Raw genomic sequence first — 27,617 nt, 5'->3', positions numbered from 1 at the left:
TACAGACGTCACGAGAAAATTTGTTGTATTTAACTCGGGAATCGCGTGTCTATATGTTCTTAGGTACTTATCCACGTGTGGTCGAGTCGAAAAAAAAAACTCAACATTCATTCTGGGGTGAGTAAAATAGAAATTAAGGTCGATTTTTGAGTGAAAATTTTTCGCGAATACAATACTTCCTTCTTTGTAAAACGGAGTAAAAACGATGATGAAACAGTTCTAAAAGTTCGTTTCGAGAGGTGTTTTGCAGAGTTAAGTGAACCTAATATGATAGTGTTTGCTTTCTATGGAGATGTTAGGGACTAGTGACCACTGAGAGGTTTTACGATGCATTGCATGGCTCTCCTGGATACGCTGATAACATTGTACTCAGGACAATCATGATATTACGATCCGTTTGAGCTAATGCGGAGCAACTAGAACTATAGTTAATCAGAAGTGCTTCAGAAGGGCAGTTTTCTCTCATCAGATGCTTTAATCAAAAATCTTTAAAAAATAGTTAATAAATAAATGACGATAATAAGTTTTCATTTTTAATATTTTCATTGCTTAGCTTTTTCACACAATTTATAGAAACATGTGATAAATCACGGTTTGAAAAAAATAATCAACTAATTAGCAATAAAAACTTCAATTTAAGACATTTTCTTGTCTGTATTCAGTAAGTTACCGCCCAATAGCCAGGGCTAAGGCAGAAATATATGAAATACACCGCCAGCTCAGTCAATTCCAGCCGAGGACTGCAGCTTCCTTCTTATTAGCACTCAAAAGCCCGGCATAGGAAGTGAATGAGTTGGAGGAGGAAAACCTCTTAAGGAAGCCAAGCGTGCCAAACAAACTGGTAGCTAATATAGAATTAGGTTTTCCACCTCCAGCTCATTCACTTCCTATGAAGGGCTGATGAGTGCTAATAAGCATGAAACTTCAGTCCTCCGCTGGAATTGACTGAGCTGACGGTGTATTTCATGCGTTTTCTTGCCTGTTCCATTGGGTTCATATTGGAGATATAAGAAGAAAAAATGGAGGGGACGGAGGATCGATAGGCACCAAGGAGGACTTTTCCTCTTAGGTGCCCATGGATACTTTTGAACAGAGATTCTCAACAGGTGGTCTGGCAGAAAAAAATGACCGCTACGCAGAGATTTTTGCTCGTCCACGTTAAAAAAAAAAAAAAAAAAAACGAGCCGATGTGTGCATCACATGACTTCCTTTTACGCCAATTTAATGTTATTTCCCTATAATTGCCATTTTAATGTGATTCTCTATCTCTAACTCTCTAAATATCACCAACAATGGCCACATTAAAACCAGATTTCAAAAAAAAAAATCGCCAAATTCGTCGCCAAGTTGGTGACCAAAACTTGGATCGATGGGCACTAAGGAGGACTCTTCCTCTTAGGTGCCCTTAGATACTTTTGGGCAGAGATTCTCAACCGGTGGTCCAGCAGAAAAAATTGTCCGCTCCACAAAGATTTTTGCTCGTCCACGTAAAAAACTAGTATGTTGTGGCCATCACGAAACTTTCTTCTACATTTTTCTTTTCTTTTTTTTTTTTTCTGATCCCTCCCCATGCTTGACGAGGAAGCAATATTCCCAACAAAAACAAAATTACACATGCAAAAACTTGACGACCATCCCAATGTCTGAATTATTGCAAAAGCAAAGCAAAGAGCGAAAATTGAAAGTTATTTTAAAAGCCTTGCTTCAATGAATTACAAATATTTTATTTGTTAACAAACATAAGATGGCAACAGTTAAAAATTTTAAATCATTGAGATAATATTTCCGATCATTTCCATACAATTAAAATCACGAGAAATACGCAGACGACAATCTATTACGATTTATCTTTCTTATTGTTGCATTAATAAAAATATTTTTATTCGCAAAAAAAAAAAAAAAAAATCAACACCTCTTGGAGCGATCGGCGTCAAAATAGAACCAAAGCCTGTTTACATATGGATTCACATATATTCCAAATTTCAACCAGAACGTAGCATTACTTCTTGAGATAGGGCACTCAAAATGGAAAAAAAGAACGGGTGATTGCGCTACCCCCCTTTTAGCTGTTGACACAAAAATAAAATCAGTTCTTATACCCACTAAGGGCTACTTGCCGATAAATTTTTCTTTCATTCCGTTCATTATTTCTTGAGATACAGCAGTCACAATTGACGACAAAAAACGTTCTACAGCTCAACCCCCGTTTGAGTTATTGACACCAAAATTGAATCAGCACCTGTTCCTGTTAATACCAACATATGGACCAAATTTTGTTTGATTCCGCCAGTAACTTCCTGAGGAATAACAAGCACGCGTAACTCGAAAAACGTCCCATTGCTCCACCCCCCTTGGAGGAATTCGCGCCGAAAACTAATGGGCACAAGTTCACATAGGGGCACATATGTGTACTAAATTTCGTTCGATTTCATGCGGTAGTTTTTGTTGTAGAGCGGCCACAAAAAACTGGTCACACACAGACGTGACACACATACATACACACACACACACACACACATACATACACACACACAGACAGACAGACATTTTCCAAAAATGGTCGAAATGGACTCAGCACACCTCAAAACGTTCGAATCCGTCAAAATTCGAAATTCGAAAATTTGCACGAATCCAATACTTTCTTCTATATATTAGATATAGAAGAAAGTAAAAAAGAAAGAAAAATACCATAGTAATAATAAGAATATCCCCATACGGTATTCTTTACTTGAGTTTTGTGATTAATTTCCGTTGGTTTCTGTGATTTTTCAGCTATATATATTACCTACTAGCTGCGTTGCCCGGCTTTGCCCGGTCTACCTTGAAAATAAAAATTGTGTCAAGTGACGTATATTCGACAATCAGGCGCAAAAAAAGAAATAAAAAAAAACATCATGATTTCCCTTCCAAAAAATGACGACAGATATTAAAATACTTTTAAGAAATTAAATCCAGAAAGATGGATTTAAAGAACGTAACCATGGAAACACAAAATAAAATAAGTTAAAGGAATTAAAATGCGAAAGAAAATGGTTCACAATTTGAATGGAATCGAGATTTCTTAAACTTGATTTAAAAAGGCTTGTAACTTTTTTTCCTTTCGAGATAGAAGCTTATTTTTTCGACCATAGGTCGAGTTAGATCTGGAGTAAAAAAGGTCACTTTTTTCAATGGCGTCAAAAAGAAAGCTGTGGGACAATTCCTTCACTTTTTATTGATTTATTTAATGAAGAAAGTAGTGCCTAAATTTCAGCTAAACCTAAAAAAATTCGAGCTTAAAACGCAAATATCTCCCGCCGTAATAAAGTTAGAGCATTGAAACAAATTGTGTACACTGTAAAAAAAATCTGTAAAATTTACGGAAAAAAACTGTCAGCCAGGACGCCAGTTTTCTTCCGTTTATTTTACAAAAATCTTCCGTATTTTTATTATTTATTCAAGCTGATTTATTATTTTATGAAGATTAAAAAATGAAACTATACTTTCATAAGTCCATTTCAATATTTACCATACTACTACGAAATACATGTATACAAAGGTAAATTTCCGAATATGCCTCTGTAACAGATGACAACAAAACATAATAATAAAATATTGATTAGGATGCAATGAAATGGAAGTTGCAAACGATTTAAGACTTACTCTCGCTTTAAATAAATATAAGAACAAAAATTCGAGAACGAGAACCAAAATCCAAACAGGCGGGCGAAATTTCGAAGAAAAACAAAGTACGCGGTGAGGCGATGGTAACAGTTAACGCTTATAACCGGTTACAGATTCAAAAAAGCAGAGAAATCCTGTATTTTATTATGAACAGTTTTTTTCTGTAAAAAATACGGATAATTTCTTCAAAATTTACAGTTTTTTTTTTACAGTGTAGAACGCGGAACATTTTACCCTTTCTAATGATATGTAATATTAATATGTGCATGTAATTTTTCACCCCCATATTTGAGAATTTATGTGAAAATTGGACGTAAATTGGAATAAAAAATGAACTATTCATCGAATTTTATTCGAATTGGTCTGCAAAACTTTTCAGGACTTAAAGGAACAAACTGTGAAAATTTCAGCGCAATCGGCCGGGTAGTTCTCGAGTTTTGAGAGTTCAAACACATAGACGCTTTTTGGAGACTTCATTTTATACTACGTAGAGATGTATAGTTACTAGAATAAATACGGATCTTATTCTTAACAAATCTGACGCTTCATGTAGCAAATTTTGCATATCTATTGTTTCACATGCTTCAAAAATCAGACAAGTAGTGTTTACATTTAAAGCATTACAGATCTGTGAAGAAAAGTGCGCGAGATTCGCCGATTATCTTCAGGTAACACTAAAGACTAAAACATGAGACAAAAAGATTTTGTAACAATGGAATCTTTTTACTTGACAGCATAATGAAAACAGTTGTTTTGGCCGAAGACGATACCACCAATAAAAACATTAATTTACTCAAAAGGTTTCACAGTTTTAAATCGTTTAGCTGGCCGTATTTTTATTGAATGATAAAAATTTCCCTGAATTAGCAACTAGTACAGTAGTTTAATTTAATTTTTAGTACCAAAGAAAACTCTAGCATTGCCGTGACTTTGATTAACGTTTTGTCTTTTCTCCCACTCTTCCGAAGATAACTAGTATGTTGTGGCCATCACGAAACTTTCTTCTATATATTTTTTTTCTGATCCCTCAACATGCTTGATAAGAAAGCAACATTTCCAACAAAAACAAAATTTCACATGAAAAAACTTGACGACCATTCCAATGTCTGAATTATTGCAAAAGCAAAGCAAAAAGCGAAAAATGAAAGTTATTTTAAAAGCCTTGCTTAAATTAATTACAAATATTTTATTTATTAACAAACATAAGATGGCAACAGTTAAAAATTTCAAATCATTGAGATAATATTTCCGATCATTTCCATACAATTAAAATCACGAGTAATACGCAGACGACAATCTATTACGATTTATCTTTCTTATTGTTGCATTAATAAAGCTATTTTTATTCGCAAAAAAAAAAAATAATAAATAAATAAATCAACACCTCTTGGAGCGATTATCGTCCAAATTGAACCAAAGCCTGTTTACATATGGATTCACACATATTCCAAATTTCAACCAGAACGCAGCATTACTTCTTGAGATAGGGCACTCACAATGGAAAAAAAGAACGGGTGATTGCGCTTCCCCCTTTTTAGCTGTTGACACCAAAATAAAATCAGCTCTTATACCCACTAAGGGCTACTTGCCGATAAATTTTTCTTTCATTCCGTTCATTATTTCTTGAGATACAGCAGTCACAATTGACGACAAAAAACGTTCTATAGCTCAACCCCCGTTTGAGTTATTGACACCAAAATTGAATCAGCACCTGTTCCTGTTAATGGCAACATATGGACCAAATTTTGTTTGATTCCGCCAGTTACTTCCTGAGGAATAGCAAGCACGCGTAACTCAAAAACGTCTCATTGCTCCACCCCCCTTGGAGGGATTCGCGCCAAAAACGAATGGGCACAAGTTCACATAGCGGCACATATGTGTACCAAATTTCGTTCGATTTCATGCGGTAGTTTTTGCTGTAGAGCGGCCACAAAAAACTGGTCACACACAGACGTGACACACACACATACACACACACATACACACACACACATACACACACAGACAGACAGACATTTTCCAAAAATAGTCGAAATGGACTCAGCACACCTCAAAACGTTCGAATCCGTCAAAATTCGAAATTCGAAAATTTGCACGAATCCAATACTTTCTTCTATATATTAGATATAGAAGAAAGTAAAAATGCTGAAATTATACACATTTTTAAATGTTCATTATTTATTTTAGCTCACTCGCCGGTAACATTCTTCAGCAACCAGTTATATTGCAAATAATACTGCAAAATAAGTGAAAACATTTTGAGGACTAATTCGAAAATGGCAACAAAATGTACTTTTATGACAAAGTAACATAAATTAATTGATTTCCTACACTCCTGTTAAGTACACAGTTAAAAACAAAAGTTTGTCGGTTGTTTTTTTGCGAAACACATAATGAGCAAAAGAATCAAAATGGCCGCCATCTTTGGTAGCCTGTGAAATTATTTCGCGCAAGTTTCAACATGTCTACCCGAGATATTTTCGCATTAGAACACCTATTGGTTACGATTTTGAAGACAAAACCTCAGGACCTAAACATTTTTACGGCTCTACATTTTGTGGACTGGAATAAATTGTCGGCTATCGATCTGCAACGGGCTGAACTCGAAACCGAGAACTAATGATGACGAGCTACCAGGATTCGGACTTCTTTTTTGATAAAATCTCAGTTTCGTATACCCGACAAAACAGCAAGGCAAAAAATGTTAACAGATCTTTATAATATCAATACTATGTCATTAACTCGTATTTATATGTTTATTTATGTTATTTTTACAGAAGATTCATGCCATTTTTAAAAAATTTATTTATTTCAGAAAAATAAATCTCAATGGATACGCCAGAAAATGTTGCTGACTTGCTAAAGCAGGTAAATGATGCTTGAAATACTTCCAAGCGGTATTAGAGCTGTTTAAGAAGTAATAACTATTTCGGAATGTTTGTCAGAAGTAGCAATAAAGTAATACTGTTAGAATTTGTGTATTAAATTGTATTTTGAATTATTTCTCAAAAATTCCACTTTAAAGTATTGTTGTAAAAATTGCTAATTAAAAACGTTGTCTTGTAGGTAATTAGATAAGTGTAATAGACGCAGCAGTTCTTGAAATGGGGTCAAAATGTTGAAAGGGCTGTTAATCCCAAACGGGTACTAATATGTTGACCATAATCAGCCTTGCTGGGTTCAGAGCCTGTTTTACTTGTTGTCAACTTTTGTATTTATAACAACGGTCTAGGAAGATTGGGCGCCGTCAATTGGGCGCCGGGGATATTGGGTGCAGGGAACATTGAGCGCCAAGCACTTTGGGTGCCGGGCATATTGGGCACTGGAAACATTGGGCGCCGGGCATAATGGACGCCGGGAATATTGGGCGGCGAGCCATTTGGGCACCAGGAACATTAGACGCCGGGCATATTGGGCGCCGGGAACATTGGGCGCCGAGCATTTTGGGCGCCGAGCACATTGGGCTCAATGTTCCCGGCACCTAATATGCTCGGCGCGCAATGTTCCCGGCGCCCAATCTCTCAAATTCGTTATAACAATGATTGCCTTTTTATGAATGTTCTGTTGAATATAAGATGTAGATAAGTTCTAATTAATATGAGGGTTTAAAAAATATTATGTAATCTTTAAATAGTTTTATTTACTTATTCAAAACTGATTTTAATAATTGTTTGTGAATAGTTATTTCAGATTCTTCACAGCTACTGTTGAGTGATATGGAAGCATTAAGTAGATTATTAAGTTTTTTTTTTTTTTTTTAATCGGGAAGCTGAATTTTGAGAATTGTCGGCAAAGTGGCTTAGGGAGAGGGGGGGGGGGGGTGAGACGTTAACCTCTTACGCCCAAAGGCACAGATTCAACTCTCGCTTCAGTCAGTAGTTTTTTTTTTTTTTTTTGATGCAGAAATTCGACCGCGTCCGTATCATATGATTATGTGGCACGTAAAAGATCTCTTGGGTATTCGTTTGACTTTGAATGCTCTCGGCTAAATTGAATTCCTAGTTCAATTTTACATCGAAAAGAGCCCAGGGTCTTCCATCTAGTGGGAAAACTTGGCGTCCAAACTCTTGTGATAGAAGTTATCCGTCGGTAAAAGAGCCAAATGAAAAAAAAAAAGGATGCCAGCTTTTATTGAATGTACTTGGTCTGTTAAGGGTGTCCCGGACATAAAACTTGTCAAGTTTTGCAATTTTTTTTTTATCATTTAAAAAAAAAAATCCGTTTTTTTCCACTTAAAAGGACATCTGAATCTTGTTTCTATATTAATTAGTACGAAAGATATATAATTATTTTTGTTGCATGCATTTAACTAATATTATATTTAACTTTAAAACTTTAAACGCGTTTTTCTCCATGATGCAATTTTTCCCGATTTTTCGCATTCAAACTCTTATAAGACAAGAAATGATAAAGATAAAGTAATGAAATTTGGAGTATATCTTTTTCAAATAGTTTACTTTAATTTTTAGTCGGCAAATTATTTAAAAAAAAAAAAAAAAAAAAAAACGTTTATTTCAAAAAATATGATTTTAAAAAAAAAAGGGATCTTCAAACTTTTCGAAATTTTTCTTCAAATATTTTCTAATTTATACTGAATTAATATTTTTTAAATCGCCGAATAAAAATTAAAGTTGAGATATTCGGGCATAAGTTTTTGAAAAGAATTTGAAAATTGACCTAGAATATTTTGAGTTTTAGCAATTTAAAACAATTCCAAAAAAAAAAAAAAAAACCCCCAAAAAAAGGGGGAAAAAAATAAAACAGATAAATAAAATTTAAATGAAAAATATTTTTTTTTTTCGATATTTATGTTATGATTTTGCTTATTAAATAGGTGGTGAATCAGTGCAAAAAATTTCAAAACTCTAAACTGTTTAATAAACATTTTTTCAAAATGTGAATAACCTTATGTTCCTTAATGGTGAATAACCAATGCCACCATAATAAATAAGCAAAGATTTTGAGGATGTGTTAAATATTAATAGTTCGATCTAACTATTAATTACTAGGTGTTACATGTTTGAATCTTACATCTTAATGGCCGTTTTATACTCTAGTTTAGGGAGAATGTGTTTGACATTTTGACTCCGGACCACACAGATGCTATTCTGCTCAAATGGTTGAGAGGTAAGATTTAAATGCACTTTTGCTGACTTTCAGTCCTGTTAATTCATCTAACAATCCATCTTGATTCATTTTAGGTTTTAGGAAAATAATTTCATATTTGTTAGGAGATTAAAATATTTGTCTATTCTACATCAAGCTATAGTTTTCAACCTTGAAGATCAGATACTAGAGAGCAGATATTATGCGCGGGTTTCCTCTTAATAATAGTACTTATCATTATTATTAATGGTTTTATAGTTTTTACATTATTGTTATTATTAGTAAAAATAAAAATAATAATAAATAACAGTAACAATTATCTTCGTAAGGGGTATATTTACATGGACTTCACGAGAGCTCAGATACTGTACTCTTTTTAAATTTTAATATGAATTTTGACAAATCTGATGGAAATTAGACTACAGTAGACCCTCGTTTTACGCGGATTTATTTTAGTCGGTTTCGATTATACGCGGTTTAAGGTTTGACACCTTTATTTAATTTTACGCGGATGAATTTCGGTTTTTACGCGGATGCGGCAATGCAAACAGATAAAATTTTCCCCTCTTTCAAAATCCCAACTCCTAAATATTGCAGATTACGCGTTACCAACTGCATTTTGGCGTGCTAATAATCGAGCTTGGGTCACTGGAGACATTTTATACCATTGGTTCCAGAGCTTTTTCCAGAAGTAAAGTTATTAAACTCACACGGTTCAGAACTCACTGGAAGAGCTTTTAGGAGTGACAAAGGAGGATAACACCAACGGAGCTACCGACATCGATGACACACAACCAAAAACGTTCACATTGAAAAATTTCAGTCATTCCTTTACAATAGAAATGATCTTTCTGATTTGTTAGTGAAGGAAGATTCTATCATGGAAATGATTATGGTGCGTCAATGCTATGCAAAGAACTGCAGAGAAAAATTCTTGACTGCTAAAAGACTATCATAGCCAGCTCCTTTTCATTAACACTAAATTAATTTATTGTTTTCTTTATACATGTTGTGCACAGAAATCGATATAAGTACACATTAAACTTGTCATACAATTAGTCATCACTAGAATGAAGTTATTTTTTTTATCTACGGAACCTAACCCCCATTTTAACACTACTATTAGATCTCAATTTACGCGGTTTCGATTTACGCGGCATTTCCGTGGAACGTAACCCCCGCGTAAAACGAGAGTCTACTGTATTCCAGGGATTTACCTCAGAGACTACAATATCGCCCTGTTTTCGTCTCATCAGTCCTGAATAATCATGTAGTGATGTAGTAGTCCTTGCTCTGGCTTGGGGTGCTAACTTACAGCTTGATATGTTGCTAGTTTATCAATACAGTATTGATTTCTTTTTACTTTTCAATACATCAAATTTTTCTCTCTTTCAGCTCGAAATTACAACCTGAAAAAGGCGGAATATAATTTTCGAGAGGTGAGTGGAAAAATAAATGCCATAAAACTTTTTCAGCTGGTTTCTTTCTAAGAAATTATGTTAAAAATACTGCATGCATAGACTCAGAATTGTTGTTGTTTTTTTTCATTAAGTTTTTAATTTTTTTTAAATTTAAATCCATATCAGGTTGAAGGTTTGGTACAAAAAACAAAACAAAAGGTTTTGATCTTATCGTAAATTTTACTTTTACTTTATGAGTCTTTAAATGCATTTTTTTTCTTATCGTTGTAAGTTTTCTTTTAACTTAGGTTATTATTTGCTAAGCAAACATTAATTGAAATTAAATTACATTAAAACAAAATTTTGATGTGCAAAGTTTTGCTTTTACTTCAGTATTTTCTGCGCTTCATTAATAATTAGATGCTTTTTTTTTATCTTCTTTTTTTGCAAAAGAGTTCATTTTTTTCTAATACTCAATAGACATAAGGAACATAAGAGTGTCAGTGAACGAAGTTTTTTTTAAAGGAATTTTTCTTCATTAAGAATGAAAAGTTTTCGAATCGTAATTTCCAGTAGAAGAATAAAAACGCTCCTTAAGAGAAGCACATTCAAGTTTAAAATATATTTTGCTTAAATGACTCTAAAATCCCTCCTGCAAAAACAAACTTCAAATATTTTAAGTCGACACAAGAATGCTCCTTAAAAGAAAAAAAAAAAATGCGATGGTTTAGCTTGTAAACCGTACATGTCGCAAACAATAAGTTTTGTTTCTAAACTTAGTTATTATTTCAAGCTGCATCAGTATTAAAAAAAAAAAAAAGTAACGCCAAATGCTTAACTACGAAGATAAGACAGATAAACAGGAAGGGGAAACATAACTCTTTATTTTGCAATAGGTAGGACCGGCGAGAACGCACAAGCAGTGAAGTTTTTACTACTCGCGCGATCTCGCTGATACTATTGATTACAAAATGAAGTGATCCATTTCCGCTTTCAGTTCATCCACCATCTTTTTGTTGTTAAGCTATACCTACTAATAGAGAAATTCATTGTATTTAAAACCGTTAACCACATAACGTACTATAAGCTCAACATGTTTGTATTGCCTCCTAAAATGTCGCCGATGTATTGGAGTTACTGGTTTAGTCTACTGTTTTACGATTAGCTTTTTTACACCCATTAGCTTTGGTGGGTTGATTAGCTTTTCGTTCTCAAAGAGCTTCATGTTTTCTTACAACTCAAAAGAGTACTTTTAACTTTTCTCCACCTATGAATACATTTCTTAAGTTTTAGAGCATTACTTAATATTTCCTAAAAAATATGGATTTTTTATTCAGGATGTCCTGTCCATACTTATAGAACTTTACGACCAAGTCTTTAGAAAGGCGCATAGTTCATGTTAGAAAAATACTTCAAATTATGTGTGTTTATGATTTACGCTGTTCGGGTTGGTTGAAACTTTTCGGTAAAAGTTTGGAAGTGTAAATTTTTATTTAACTTCCAGATCCTACTAAAATGCTTGGTAAAATATGTTTCATGCAGCAACAATTAACTATGCACAAACTATTAAACAAATTTAAAAAAAAAAGAAAGAGAAAAGGACATTTTCTGTTCTAACAATTACAACTTTTGATTTTTTTTTTCGGGTCCATAAAAATAATTTTTTTGATGGACCTTGCCTTGACCAATTAATAGTATTTAGTGCGAAACCTGTCTGAAAACAATAGGTAGATAATTATTTTTATCTGTCGACCACAACTCATTTCAAATCACTAATATGGGTCAATTTTCGTAATAACACTGAAAATCTTTTTTTAGTTGTTTCTGTCAGGTTGTAAAAATGGTTTTACTACACATGACAACTGGTCGGAAAACTGGTACAAAAACTATAAAAATGTGTAGTTGAAACGTTCAAAAGAAACATATTTTTAATTCAAACAGCATAAATTAAGATTATTTACTTGATTTGAATTTTTTTTTAAAAAATTGGTTGATATACGCATTTGTAATCTTTACTAATAATAAAGCTGAAAGTCTCTCTGTCCGGAGGATGTCTGGATGTCTGTCCGGAGGATGTCTGGATGTCTGTAGGATGTCTGTGACGCGCATAGCGCCTAGACCGTTTGGCCGATTTTCATGAAATTTGGCACAAAGTTAGTTTGTAGCAGGGGGTGTGCACCTCGAAGCGATTTTTCGAAAATTCGTTTTTTTTTTCTTTTTCTATTCCAATTTTAAGAACAAAATTATCATAAGATCGACGAGTAAATTACGAAATTATCATAACGTGGAACCGTTACATGGGCACAAGCCAATTGGCGAGATACGAAATTATCATAACGTGGAACTGTAACATGGGTACAAGCCAATTGGCGAGAAAATTCACCATACATTATTTATAAATATACAGGCGAACCAAAAAACCTTTTAATTTTTCTATTACGGGCAAAGCCGTGCGGGTACCACTAGTGTTTTAAATATAATTCATTTGAACAAGATTAATGTGAAGACATTCTATACTTATTCATTAGAGTCAAAACCTCTTGCTTGAGATTCGTATTTCGTATAATTTTTTTTCTCGCGTGAATTTTTCAAATTGTTAAAACTATGGTGAAATTGATCTATGGATTTGCTTAGTATTCGTATTTCTTAGGAGATTTCAAATATTTTACTAGACATATCATCATTTTTTCTTTAGAATTATTGCTAAAATGAATAATTTTTCTTCCAGGTGGATTCTAATAAAACTATATTTGGGGTAAAAACTATGTTGGAAACATACGTAAAACCTGAGGTATGTTTTTATACATATTTTTTTGATATCTACTAATTAATAATTAAAAAACAAATTACTTTCTCAAAGAATCTGAGAGTGACGATGCCCCTCTTTCGACAACAAAGGATAGATGCAATATTAACAGATACTTTGATAGAATCTAATAGAAAACGATCAAAATAAATAAATAAATGACAGAGAGAAAATAAAAGAATATTTGTATGGCATATTTAGATGCCAGTATAAAGTTCGATGAAACATTTTCTAAAAGATGACTGTAAACTTCTTAAGTGAATGCTCAGTTGAAATTAAATTTAATATTCGTGCTGTCTTGATAAAGTATTACCTAGTTTTCTTCTTCAAGACTATTAATTACGAAAAAAAGAATTCACGAACACTTCAAAATGACAAATACTTAAATACTACTATCCTCTAAACTAAATCCCAAAAATTTAATACGCTTTATCTTCTTTACATTTAAAATTTATTTGGTGATTGCTGGTAAAAAAAAATTCCAGCATTAGGAAATTTTCAGTTTGCTTTTTTAGTTCGATTTTAATGTTTTACCAACAGGATGTTTTTAGAAATTCAATTTCGAAAATTTTTGGAGGGACTTCCACTGATGCTTCCCTGCCTCTGTCCTTCCTCTAACTTAACCAGTGATAATTTAAAAATAGTGTTTTAAAACTCATAACTTTCAGTGCCATTTTGCTTCATTGTACGAAATTTGGGTTGCATTTGGGTTTGTATGAAAAGAATTTCTTAATATTAAACTCATTTTAGTTTTCATGAATTTTTCCCTTTTCTGCGTTTAAAAATACATAAAACTTGATGATACTTATCCTAGAAGGAAGATGAATAGGTCAACAGTATCAAGTCTTTGCCCCACCTAAGAAAAATTAAAAATGTGGCACTCTTGCTTCCCCCACCAAAAAATTCAAAAAAAAAAAAAAAAAGAACTTTGACATCTTGAATTCAAATTATGTTTTTCGCAATCACGAGTGTGTGTTTGTATCTAGGCGTGTGTGTTTGTGTGTGTGGGGGGGGGGGGGGTATGTTTGTTTGTGTAGGGGAGGGTATGTGTATGTGTGTGTAGGCATGTGTGTTTGTGTGTGTGTGTGGGTAGTTATGTGTTTGTGTGGGGGGAGGTGTGTGTATGTGTGTGTAGGCATGTGTGTTTGTGCCTGTGTGCAGGCATGAGTGTTTGGGTAATTATGTGTAGGTGTGTGTGTGTGTAGGTGTTTGTGTGTATGTGTGTGTATTTGTTTGTGTAGGTGTCTGTATGTATGCGTGTGTGTGTGTGCATGTGTTTGTGTTAGTGTGTGTGTATGTGTTTGTGTGCTCGCGTATGTGTGTGTGTATATATGTATGCGTGTGTGTGTAGGATCTGGACGCAACCTGGAAACCTGGAGACTGTTTTCGCTAGATTAGCAGCATCGTGAGGCCGGCAGACGGTGGTGCTGCAGAGGGAGGCGGGGGGGGGGTTAATAAAATCATAGGAATTCAAAACAGTCAAATGAGAACAATAAGCAATCGTGATTGCTCAAAAAAAAAATAGCGGGGAAGAGGCTAAGCTTGTTAGTTATATCGACCCCTCTAAAACAAATCCATTTTCACACCACTGGAGTATTTGTAAAATTTCAAGAACTTAGCAACGCTTACTCTACACTCTTAGAGTCTTACCCTTTTTACATGGCTCTGCTGAGAAGCTTTGAAAAATCTTATATCACAGTTGTTGATAATAATGCATTCTTCCTTTCAATTATAGCAAAAAGAATATAATGATTTTAACGCATTTTGTCGTTGCAGGTGGCTGAAAAATATGAGAGGACCTGTTTGATTGGGATTGCTAAAGATGGAACGCCCATTAGATACGTATCTTTTGGGTTGGATTATCAAGGTTAGGATACTAAACGTTAAGAGCCATTGTCTGTAAGACTCAGGCAGTTTAAAGCATTTGTGATTGTTGACATTTTTAATTTTTTTTATTTTCACATATGTTGTTCCTTGTCATAAATGTAATGTAAATCCGAAATTTGAGTTTTGTCTGACTCACCATTTTTGAGAAAACAATTTTTTTTTGTTTAGGGGGCGTGGCACATTTTTGCCGGTTTTTCAAATTTGCAGATTTTAATGTGCTTGTTGCTTGAAGCGCCCTTATAATGACCTGGATTTTTTAATTCCATATTACTATATGGTCTTGTTAGATACTGTTACAGCTGTCAAATCGGTGACACTACGAGGGCGACGCCCACAAACTCCGTTTAAAAATGACCGAAAATGAATTTTTTTTCTATATTCAAGGCCAATTTTCTCAAAGCGCCTTCATGATGACACCAACATTTATAGATCATTTTCTAGCCACACTTACATACATCAAAAATATGTATCAAAATCGGCGTCACTATAAGGGCGCCAGCAGATATTGGAACTTTTATTCAATAAATTTCACAAAAACACAAATATTTAGAATCTAATTACAACTGTCGCCCTCATAGCAGATATCTGATACTACATTAGGTTGATAACCAACATGTTTGTCTAACATTTGCACAAAAAAAAATCGGTGTCACTCCTATTATTTTTGGAAATATAATCGTTCCAAGTTAGTACGTTATGACGTTTTTTTTATATATTTATTTATTTAATATTTTCACACCCAGATTTTTTTTTGTACATATTTATTTTTAATTTAATACAAAGAAGTGTACCTTATAACATAAACAGCTTTGGGCAGCAAGAGAGTCTTTTTCTTGAATAGAAAATGCCCGTTTTGATATAGGTACCAGGTGGATCTATTGTGCATAACATGTCTAGACTATTATACCAATACTCGTCTTGTTTTTTCCGGCCAAACAAATTTATTTACTCCAATTGTTCTTGACATGCATTTGACATAAACTTGCAAATGGTCATCTTCTACTCTTTTTCTGGGATACCATGTTTTCCCATGCTTTAGTGCTACAAAATTAGCAGTTTTCAATAAGAGATGATCGTCTTTCTGAAATTGGTTTGACTTGATTCTTAATGTTTTCTTCGTTTTGGTCTACGTCATCCTCAAATTCAGTTTCAGATTCTGAATGTTCGCTTTCTTCAATATTCTCATTTGATGTATTGAGAATGCATTCGGTTTTTTGTTTCTTCCATCGAAAAAAAAGGATAGGATTTGTTTCATAGTACAATACTCTGAAGCAACGAACAGTTTTTTCCCCGTTACGAACTGCATTTCTCATCTAGTGTGCAACTTGACAGGAATGTTGTTTTTTCCCAGTATTTTCACCAATCGTAAAATGTTCTTATAAATACTCCTTCTGCTTTGAAGTGAACTTTAACTGAGCTCGTAAAGATAGGGACCATCCAATTTCATTAAATTAAACTTTTGGCAATGCAGGGGTATTTATTAGTTGAAAATTTGAAGCATTTATATAAGATGTTTGTAAGAGCTTCTCTCTATACATCTTTCGTATAAAATCCATTTGCAAGTTGAGGTATGTCAAGAACAATTGAAATAAATAGATTTGTTTGGGCCGAAAAAACAAGATGAGTATTGGTATGATAATCTAGACATATTATGCACAATACATCTGCCTGTACCTATATAAAAACGGGCATTTTCTATTCAAGAAAAAGACGCTCTTACTGCCCAAAGCTATTTATGTTAAAAGATACACATTTTTTATAAATTAAAAATAAATATGTTCAAAAAAACTATCTGGGGGTGAAAAGATTAAATAAATAAATATAAAAAAACGCCATAACGTACTAACTTCGAACGATTATATTTCCAAAAATAATAGGAGTGACACCGATTTTTTTTGTGAAAATGTTAGACAAACATGTTGGTTATCAACCTAATTTAGTATCAGATCTCTGCTATGAGGGCGACAGTTGTAGTTAGATTTTAAATATTTGTGTTTTTGTGAAATTTATCGAATAAAAGTTCCAATATCTTCAGGCGCCCTTATAGTGACACCGATTTTGATACATATTTTTGATGTATGTAAGTGTGGCTAGAAAATGATCTAAAAATGTTGGTGTCATCATGAAGGCGCTTTGAGAAAATTGGCCTTGAATATAGAAAAAAATTCATTTTCGGTCATTTTTAAACGGAGTTCGTGGCCATCGCCCTCGTAGTGACACCGATTTGACAGCTGTAATAGTATCTAAGAAGACCATATAATAGTATAGAATTTAAAAATCCATGTCATTATAGGGGCGCTTAAAGCAACAAGAACTTTAAAATCTGCAAATTTGAAAAACACGCAAAAATGTGCCACGCCCCCTAAATTAAAAAATTTAATTTCCCAAAAACGGTAAGGCAGACAAAGCTCATATTTTGCACAAACATTACATTCATGATAAGGAACAACATTTGCAAAAATAAAGAAAATTAAAAATGTCAACAATCACAACCTGCCTGATCCTTACAGACAATGGCTCTTAATAAACTATTTATTTAGTTTGTAACAAGTTGCAGTAACACATCGATCCACTTCAGACTATCCTTTTATTAACTAGATATTGCTCCATACCTACAGTGAGGGGAACAAACTCTGTTTTGCTCTTATTTATTACTAAGCGGTACCCGCACGGCTTTGCTCGTAGTAGAAAAATTAAAAGATCATTTGATTCGCCTGTACATTTACAAACAATGGATGATGAATGTCTCGCCAATTTGCTATCCTCATTTCCTCGCCCATGTTATGGTTCCTCGTTATGATAATTTGATAATTTACTCTTCCACGGAATGATAATTGCTCGGTAAAATGTTCCTAAAATTGAAACAGAAAAAAAGAACAAAATTGAATTTGCAAAAAATCGCTTCGAAATGTATCCCTCCATTTTATAAACTTATTCTGTGCCGAATTTCGTGAAAATCGGCCGAACGGTTTAGGCGCTATGAGCGTCACAGAGAGACATCCGCACAGATATCCCGACATATATCCTAACAAACTTTGAGTGTTATTATTTGTAAAGATTTCTTAATATTTTACTTATTCATTCTTTTTAGGCTTCATAATGTCTTTGACGGGATACGAACAATGTCTGTACTTTTCATACTGCATGGAACTGGACCTTGCAACTGCCAGGAAAGAAAACGAAAAGGTATGGGGATTTGTAGCGGAAACATAATGTACACTGTAAAAAAAAACTGTAAATTTTGAAGAAGTTATCCGTATTTTTTACAGAAAAAAACTGTTCGTAATAAAATACAGGATTTCTCTGTTTTTTTGAATCTGTAACCGGTTATACTTTGTTTTTCTTCGAATCTTCGAAATTTTGCCCGCGTGTTTGGATTTTCGTTCTCGTGCTCGAGTTTTTGATCTTATATTTATTTAAAGCGAGTAAGTCTTAAATCATTTGCAACTTCCATTTCATTGCATTCTAATCAATATTTTATTATTATGTTTTTTTGTCATCTGTTACAGAGGCATATTCGGAAATTTACCTTTGTATACATGTATTTCGTAGTAGTATAGTAAATATTGAAATGGATTTATGAAAGTATAATTTCATTTTTTAATCTTCTTAAAATAATAAATCAGCTTGAATAAATAATAAAAATACGGAAGATTTCTGTAAAATAAACGGAAGAAAACTGGCGTCCTGGCTGACAGTTTTTTTCTGTAAATTTTACGGATTTTTTTTACAGTGTATTCAAACCGAATCGACAATCTGATGCTGGAAAGGGCTTTTGCCCTTTTTTTTTTTCAGACTGGTAAAAATGACCAAAATGAAGTGACTTATATTTTCGATATGGAAGACTTCGCCCTTCAGGACTACATGCATAAATGCGGTGAGTAGAGAAATTTGCTTAATATAAGCATGTTGCGTGCACCACTACTATGCTCCGAACAATTCTTAATTATTAAACACTAGTGGCACCCGCACGGCTTTGCCCGTAGTAGAAAATTAAAAGGTCATTGGTTCCCCTGTATATTAACAAATAATGGAGGATGAATTTCTCGCCAATTGGTTATGTTAAATGGCTCGGCCATGGCTCATAACGGTTCCACGTTATGATGATTTCGTAATTTACTATTCCACGTTGTGATCATTTGCTCGGAAAAAGTTTCTTAAAATTGGAATAGAAAAAGAACCACATCGAATTTTCGAAAAATCGCTTCGAGGTGCACACCCCCATGCTACAAACTCACTTTGTGTCAAATTTCTTGAAAATCGGCCGAACGGTTTAGGCGCTATGCGCGTCACAGACATCCTAGACATCCACACATCCTACAGACATCCAGACATCCTCCGGACAGAGAGACTTTCAGCTTTATTATTAGTAAAGATAGTCAGGTAAATAGCTAACCATGTGGTAAGCAAGGGACAAGAATAGTCCCAATGTATCCCCACGCATGTCGTAAGAGGCGACTAAAATGGTGTTGGGGGAAGGGTTAACACCCTACCCTGTAAAAATTAATGAGCCAAATCAGTCCCATGTCTTCGGGTGCTCCAGGTCTTCGATCTCCAGGGGCTGTACCACAATTCCTTTAGTGTGCACATCAAGTGCCTTTCTTTTCATTTAGGTGAGAAAGTTTTTAAGACCTGTACTAATAGCTTGGTCCAGGCATCTCCAGACCATCTTTTGAATTGTGCAGGGCTGGAAAGGGAGGACATTTACACCAGTCCTCTCCTGGTTTATGATTTTTTGAGAACTCTTGGGCTCATGAACCTGCGGCTAGACCGGAGGAATAAGCCATCCTCATCAGGTAAATAGCTGAAGATATTTGTTAAATTAAAAACAGCAAGTTGTGGTTGCCAAACATTTTTATGCCAGACTTTGCTAATCATCAGCTAGCATGGTGCGAAACTGACAAGCTGACAAGAGCAATATCTCCCGTTTTTAAACATGCCCGCTGAGTGAAAGTTACAGTTCTTAACTTGAGTTGAAGTTAAAGCTCTTAACTTGAGTTGATGTTAAAGTTCTTAACTTGAATTGCGGTTTAAGTTCTTAGCTTGAGTTTTAGTTAAAGTACGTAATTTTAGTTGAAGTTCTTTTTCAGTGATAAGACTCACCACAAGGATATGGATTTTTTGAATGATTAGTTTCAAATTCAACTCGTGATATTCACGATCTTTTCAACTCTGTTAACCAAATTCTTCAAAAAGTTAGAACATTGCTGTATCAATTGCGCTCTACTTTATCTTCACATCATTTACTATTTAACCGGTGATTAGATGAATTTTTTTTTTTTTTTGGCCGGAAAGCATCTACATTTAGAGTGGGACAAAAAATACTGCTTTTTGGGGTTTTTTTTATGAAGAGTTGAACGGGGAAACGGTGCCATTGGTAAAACAAAGTGAACATAAAAAAATGATTTTTTTTTGGAAAATTTCTTATCTGCCGCAATCGCGTTGAAGTTTCGACCAAATGCTATATTTTGATGCTTTTTATAAAATTAGTAAAAAAAATATGTTTTTCTGTTTTCGATAATGGGTAGTGCCAAATCCCCCCCCCCCAAAAAAAAAAGAGGTGTGCGGAAAAGTTCCTGCATTTGCCGTAAATATTCAGAATTTTGATCATTGTTTTGTTTCTTTTGTAACGCTTTTAATAAAATATGTGATAACGTTGAAATATGGTTTTCACCGTACTTATCTGAAATAATTATACAGTTGGTCACATTTAACGCATATTTTAAATACTTGGTGTTTTATAAATTAGTTACTTTCAACAATTAAAATTTAAAATTTGAAATATACTAGTAGAAAACTATGTGTAGTAAACTATGAGAAAACTACGTGCAGTTCTCTGTTTGTTTGGAGGTTAAAATTAATATAAAAAGCAGCCCAGAACTCGCCACAGAAGAGATTGCTGTGCAGTTGGTCACATGTTTGGTTTAACTAGCATTACCCCCACGGCGATGCCCGTGCGAGGAAGTCTAAAGAAGTCCGTTGTTCAAAAAAACTCCCCGCCCTTCGCCCCCGTTCTTATGCGAAATGATCACTTTTCTTCAACTAAAATGCGTACACAATTACATAGTTCACCGCTTAATGCGCTAAGCAACCACGCTACCGTAACCTTGCCTTTAGCGAGTGAAGTGGTCCACCCCCCCCCCTGTAATTTAAAGTGTTTCGCCAAATAAACAATGCAAAAGTAAAAACTTTATAAACATCAATCACAATTGAATAATACGACAAATAAAATTATTTACTCAAATAAGTAACTATCTTCAACTACAAGAACAAAAACAAACGTTGAAGAAATAAGGAAAACAAAACCCAATAGAAAAATCCTACAAAATCAAATTATGTACCTGAACATCGAAAAAAAAAGACATTCAAAAATCTGTTCGCTGATTACAACAGCGTAGCATGGGCATGGTTCCTTGCAGCTATCTATCGGCCAGAGCTCTTTCGAAAAGTTAACTTACCCCACCGTCTATTAGCAATTCATAGAACTAAACTTACCACGTCATCTATCATGAATTAATAGAACTAAACAATTAATTAAACATTTAATTTTCAATAACAAATATTTCGGTCAATCTGATTAAAAAAAAATAGTCTATAGCCTTCTTCAATAAATGGACTATTCAACACAAAAAGATTTTTTCAATTCGAACCAATAGTTCGTGAGATTAGCGCGTTTACAAGAACAAACTCTTTAGCTTTATATATTATTAGTTAATTAATAAGAAAAATAAGACATTGATAAGTATACATAAATAAATAAATATATATATTTTAAAATCATTTCTAGCTACGTAAGCCCGCGGCATCAGATCGAGCCACCGTGGTTTCGCGTATTATGCGTTCCAAGAATTTTATATTCTAATATAAATTTTCCCGTTTTCATAACATTTTTTATTTTTGCTCCACTCCTGTTAGTCATAGCGTGATGTTATATAGCCTATAGCCTTCCTCAATGAATGGACTATTCAACACAAAAAGAATTTTTCAATTCGAACCAGTAGTTTCTGAGGCAAGCGCGTTCAAACAAACTCTACTGCTTTATATTATTAGCATAGATATCGATAAGCCTTCCAAACCTCAGAGGGACCCTGTACAATGTCCCACATACATTGTACATACCCTGTACAATGTTGCAAATAAATTTTTTCTTTCAGTGATGGAAAGTGGAATGGACTTCTTCCGCCTGCTTCAAGATCATTACCCAGAAGTATGGAAGCATATTCTCATCATTAACGGTAAAGTATTATTTATTTTTACTGCCATAATTTGTTGTGTGTTGATAGCGTAGCTTTCCATAAGGGCCATCTGGCCATCGATCATTTATGTCAAACGAATTTTCCACACAGTTCTGCAAGCTGTATGTAGCGTGAGGAATTAAAATTTTAAGGTTATGGGCAGTGGCGTACCTGGGGTTGGTTTCTCCTCCAGGGGCGCAACAGCAAGAGGAGCTGCAAGTGGGCAAAATTATTTCAGAAAAATATGATTCTTAAGTAAAACACATAAATGATTATATTTGTGGAAACATTGATTAGAATTAAGCTTGCCAGACGTCCCGGTTTTCAGACAAAATCCAGGCGTCCCGACCGGTTTATTTCATGTCCCGGTATAAGATAAATTTGATTATACAAATCCAAAAACTCTAAAAAATAATTAACTGAAGGATTATTTAGAATATTTAATGTGTCATTTGTAACATTGACTTGAAAAACTAATATCGGATAGGTTAGTGAAGATTTTTACAAGATTGAAACGAAAGAAGACTTTCAAAAAAAAAAAAAAAAAATCCTAGCCAATGAGAAGTACGAGTAAATATTGTTCAAATTTTTATTCGTTATTCAAAATGCTTCGTCTTGCTTAAGTAACTAATAAATTTTTATGTGTCGGAAATAATGTTTAAATTTATCTGGTTGTACGAGCGACCGGGGGGGGGGGGGAAGCATTCCGGCGTCCTGGTAGACGTTTCTAAAATCTGGCAAGTCTAATTTGAATAGAACTTTGTGGAAATATTGGAATTGACACCAGATTGTCAACCGGTCATGGGACTTTTTAAAGCGAATATCAGAAATAATTCTTTGTAATTTCTTTGTGGCTTCTACCATTGTTATCTACAAGAGGTCACTGGTAGTAATTCCAATTAAAATTAATTGTAATTTCAAGAGTTTTGTAGAGTTAACTGGTGGAATTGATTATTAAATAACCGGATAAAAACAAATTCATTTGACTATTTTTTTCCTTTCAGCGCCTGGTTATTTCCACAGAGCTTTCAACCTCTTAAAGCCTATTTTTCGGGCAACACTTCTGGAAAAGATTCAAGTGGTGTCTAAAAGTAAGATTTTATAAAAACTTTCGTACTGTAACTCTTGTTGAAAATCTGCAACAAAACTCATCTTAACGGATAAATTACAAAAGCAGAATACTATTTCTTGACATTTCTGATAGTAGGATTATGAATTTAAAACATGCATAATTCGCTCTTTTTTTTATAGAGCCCCTCTGTTCTATAAATCATTTTTGATACTTCAGTTTTCGTTAACAAAGGTTTTTAATTATCTCAATCTTACTAAAGCGTGGTGTATCTTCATGGCGGATACACCACGCTTGAATCATGCAAGCGTGGTGTATCTCCCATGAATCATGCAAGCGTGGCATGATTCAAAAAGCTTCCGATCAAGTTTCATGTTGTGTTTAATTAACCTCATAAACGCGCGTTTCATATTTTACTGCCATGCTGTGTCGTTCAATTTCGGGTAACTTGAGTTTTGAAAGCTATTCACGAAAATTAAGCTATTTTATTCTGCAACTAGTGGTACCCGCACGGCTTTGCCCGTAGTAGAAAATTAAAAGGTCATTTGGTTCGATTGTATATTTACAAATAATGGATGATGAATTTCTCGCCAATTGGCTACGTTCATTCGCTCTTCCATTCCACGTCATGATAATTTTGTAATTAACTCGTCGTTATGATAATTTTGCCCCGAAAAATGTTCTTAAAATTGAAATAGAAAAAGAACAAAATCGAATTTTCGAAAATTCACTTCGAGGTGCACACTCCCATGCTACAAACTAACTTTGGGCCAAATTTCATGAAAATCGGCCAAACGGTCTAGGCGTTATGCGTGTCACAGACATCCAGACATCCAGACAGAGAGACTTTCAGCTTTATTATTAGTAATAAAGATGAAGAAAATCTAACATCTCCGATCCCCCAAGTAAAGTATTTCTTTCTTTCGTCTTTTTTTCTTTCTTTCTTTTTTTTTTTTTTTTTTTTTTTTTGCACTTGATGTAAAATTATTGGTCTTGTAAAAAGAATATTTTTATAATGTATGCCTTAATACACATTAGAATTAGAGTAAAATTGGAACTATTCATGAAGTATGTAATTTGTTACTGGAGATGGCTGCACTAGTCAGATACCATGTATTTTCTTGCTTCACCTGATTTTAATGCACTATTGCAAAAATGTGTCATAGAATGCTATGTTTGCAATTGGGTTGTTGCCTAATGAGTTTGAAAAAGTTGCTATTTCAATCACAAATGTAAAGATAATGATCATCAAGTTCTCTTTCCTTTTAAGATAGAAGTCTTTAATCTGTAAGCATAGCCGGGACGGGCAAGCAAAGACGCAACAGCGTGGTGATTTTTAGTTGTCTCCCTCCATCCTCCCCCAATGCTGGGTATTCGATCTTTCTGAGTCGAACCAAATATTTGAAGCTACCACCCTTATCCATATTCTTCCATTTCGCATATTAAGATTTAACTTTTTCTGAAAAAAGTAAATTCTATTTTATGAATTTAGTAAGATTTGACAAAGATTGAAAAATCCTTTATGTGTACTTTGTTTTGAATAAAAAATAGATACAGAATGTTGCAATGCCAAAAAACAGTCCCCTAACGTCAAAAAGGTTTTAGTTTAGAGCTATCATTGACGACGTTACGCAAGGAAGCAAATGAGGTTGGAGGATTCTTCACCGTGGGATTATTTTGAAATTATAGTTCAGGCTATTGTTGGTCAAGTGAAGGGAATGTCGACAAGTTAGCTGCTCTCTTCCAGAAATGTTCCGAAATTGAAGTCCTAAAAATGAACTTTAAATTATCTTTAGGACATATAGGTATTTAGGATACGTGTAGAAACCGGATGTTCTCCTCAAGGGATGAACATTTGCCCCTCCTTGCCCCCTCTGCAATCGACAACGTTTGACACCGTACTTGATTTCATTGTGTACGCATGAGGACAGTTTATTTAAGAAATGTTTTGTTTTATTTTCAATACGGCAAATCTGGAGAATGTGTTCTTGTTAAAAATATTAATACGATGGTTTTGAACTTAACCGAAAATGTTACTTGTTATTATTATTATTTTTTTTCCTTTTTCAGATCAAACTGGAGAACTATTGAGAAAGTACATTGACGACGACGTGCTTCCCTCCTTTTTAGGGGGTAAAAGAGTCGATTCGAAGGGCGATCCCAAATGTGGTGAAGTGGTAAGCAAACACTAGTTTTAACTCAGTTTTGAAGCAAGTGAAAGAAATGTATCTTTGGGTAAATGAATTCCACTTTAAATCGCATTGATATTCGAACGTTTGACTTTTCAAGTTTGTGAAGTGAGATACCTGACTTAATTCATAGCACGAACATTGTAGGGAAATTAAAATCATTTAGAAATTTCAGTTTTCTGAGTCAACGATGTCGGATGGATCCAGGTTAAAAATTGATTCATTAGGAGTTTTTCTTCAGTATTAAGCCATTAGATGCTATGACACTATTGAAATAAGAGTGAAAGCTAAGTGAGATAGTTAAAAATAGACACAGTGGGGATAAAAGTTATTCAGAATGACTATGTCTATATCGTGAGGTTACCAGAACAAAGTTTTTCAAAAATTTATATAGTATTTTATAATCTTTATAATAAATATTAAACTAATATTAATATTAATATTAAACTAATAATATTAAACTAATATTTATAATTTATATAAATATAACTTAATAATAATATTAAACTAATATTTTGTTAAATGACAAAATATTAGTGATACTGAGCCTTTTTTAAAGTGATATACAGCAGAGTTCTGGTTATCTTTTTTAAACGGGGCAGCGGAAAAAACGGATAAGCTAAATTGACGGATAATAGAGAGAGCTATATTAATGACAAAACAAAATATACCAAAGTAAACTTTCGAATAAATTTAATGCCATTAATTTGCGCACAGAGATTTTAATTGGGAGAGGTCAGGATGAGTGAAAAACGAGCTGATGTGCGCATCACATGACTTCCTTTTACTCCAATTTAATGTCATTTTCTTATTATTGGCAATTTTAATGTGATTCAATAGTTTACTCTCTAAATATCACCAACAATGGCCAAATTGAAACCAAATTAAAAAAAAAAAAAATCTCCAAATTTGTCGCCAAGTTGGCGACAAAACTTGGCGACCAAAAGACTGGTGATATATCGCCAAGTGTCCGCCAAATTATAACACCACTTGAGTTTACATCGAAATTAACAATGATTTCCCCCCAAAAAGACGCAAAAGCCCCCCTTAGAAACACACGAATGCAATCAAAAGGGGAGGTGCACAACTAGACCGCACTAGAAGTCTACGTACAAAATTTCAACTAGGACATACCGTTCTTGAGTTATGCGACATACATACGCACATACACACATACGTACATACAGACTTCATGAGAAAACTCGTCGTAATTAACTCGGGAATCATTAAAATAAATATTTCGCGTGTCTATACATTCTTGGGCATTTATCCATGGGGGGTCAAGTCGGAAAAAAAAAACAACATTCATTCGGGGATGAGCAAAATGGAAATTAAAGTCGATTTTTGAGTGAAATTTTTTTCGCGAATACAATACTTCCTTTTTTGTAAAAGGAAGTAAAAAACTAGTGATCTGGCTTCCTAACGTATCTCACTTCTTTGCTGTCAAGTTTCGCTTTTTCTGGAACATCATATAAAAAAAAGGTTAATACCGCTGGTAAGGCGGATAATCGAAGGTGGGATAGCTAGCACTCTACTGTCCATTCACTCTTTGCCTTAAAATATGGATTCTAATCAAGTGTTCTCTTATTTTTCAGTTTCCAATAATGAATCATCCGTATTGCAAGATTCCTCAAGAGTTCTACGTTAATAATCGAAAGCCCCTCCTCTCCCTCAAAGAGCCCGGGGTTCAGAGTGTAACCATCGGTGCTAGGTCTGTTTACAATGTTCCCGTGGTGGTAAAAAAAGCTTGTACAAAGGTCAGTTTCCGGTACAGGTCGGAAGGAGGAAGCCTCGGCATTCGAATCCTCTACCGGGAAAATGAGTAAGTGAATATGCATCTTAATTTTTGATTTATTGATCACTAATATATTGATATTGGAATTTAACTGCCTCACAACAAGATTTTTAGATTATTACCACTTTATCTTTTTCGTCGTGTGTCGTGGAATGTTTCAAGAAAGTTGCCGGTCGACCGCGGTTAACCGGTGATTAACCAGGAGTGTTCCAATAGAGCTACCGGTTAACTGGTTGTTGCCGAAGCTGTTCCAATAACTTTATCGGTCGACTGCAATTTAAGCTGAACCACGTGACATTTTTGACCAACAATAAATATTTTTCACCTGTGCAGATAACCGCGTTGTTAACAAAAAATGGAGCATCGGTTATTGACCAACCGGTTAATAACCATTGACGTCATTAGCTGTCGTGTGGTCAACCTAAGGCCCCTATAGTGGAGGAGCCGACGCATCCGCCATTTTGGAG

At 34.2% G+C, this 27,617-nt stretch overlaps 1 protein-coding gene across 1 annotated transcript; it reads left to right on the top strand.

Moving 5' to 3' along the window:
* The first annotated feature begins 6,492 nt into the window (after window positions 1-6,492).
* Window positions 6,493-27,181, top strand: LOC129226206 (SEC14-like protein 2). Its single transcript, XM_054860806.1, has 11 exons — window positions 6,493-6,531; window positions 8,721-8,790; window positions 10,165-10,208; window positions 12,898-12,960; window positions 14,752-14,842; window positions 17,954-18,048; window positions 18,658-18,739; window positions 22,017-22,097; window positions 23,102-23,188; window positions 25,237-25,343; window positions 26,951-27,181. Exons 1-11 carry the CDS (start codon window positions 6,493-6,495, stop codon window positions 27,179-27,181), a joined length of 990 nt encoding a protein of 329 aa, XP_054716781.1.
* Window positions 27,182-27,617: the final 436 nt, after the last annotated feature.

Source organism: Uloborus diversus, chromosome 7 (genome assembly GCF_026930045.1).
Source record: "Uloborus diversus isolate 005 chromosome 7, Udiv.v.3.1, whole genome shotgun sequence".
Lineage (NCBI taxonomy): Eukaryota > Metazoa > Arthropoda > Arachnida > Araneae > Uloboridae > Uloborus > Uloborus diversus.
This window is presented reverse-complemented; position numbering and strand designations above follow the sequence as displayed.

What these genes read in the sequence shown, in the direction of transcription:
- LOC129226206 (XM_054860806.1), top strand. Translation starts at nt 6,493, where the DNA reads ATGGATACGCCAGAAAATGTTGCTGACTTGCTAAAGCAG. An exon ending in CGGAATATAATTTTCGAGAG is followed by an intron (nt 10,209 to 12,897) that starts GTGAGTGGAAAA and finishes TTTTTCTTCCAG; the next exon opens with GTGGATTCTAATAAAACTAT. An exon ending in CCAGGAAAGAAAACGAAAAG is followed by an intron (nt 18,049 to 18,657) that starts GTATGGGGATTT and finishes TTTTTTTTTCAG; the next exon opens with ACTGGTAAAAATGACCAAAA.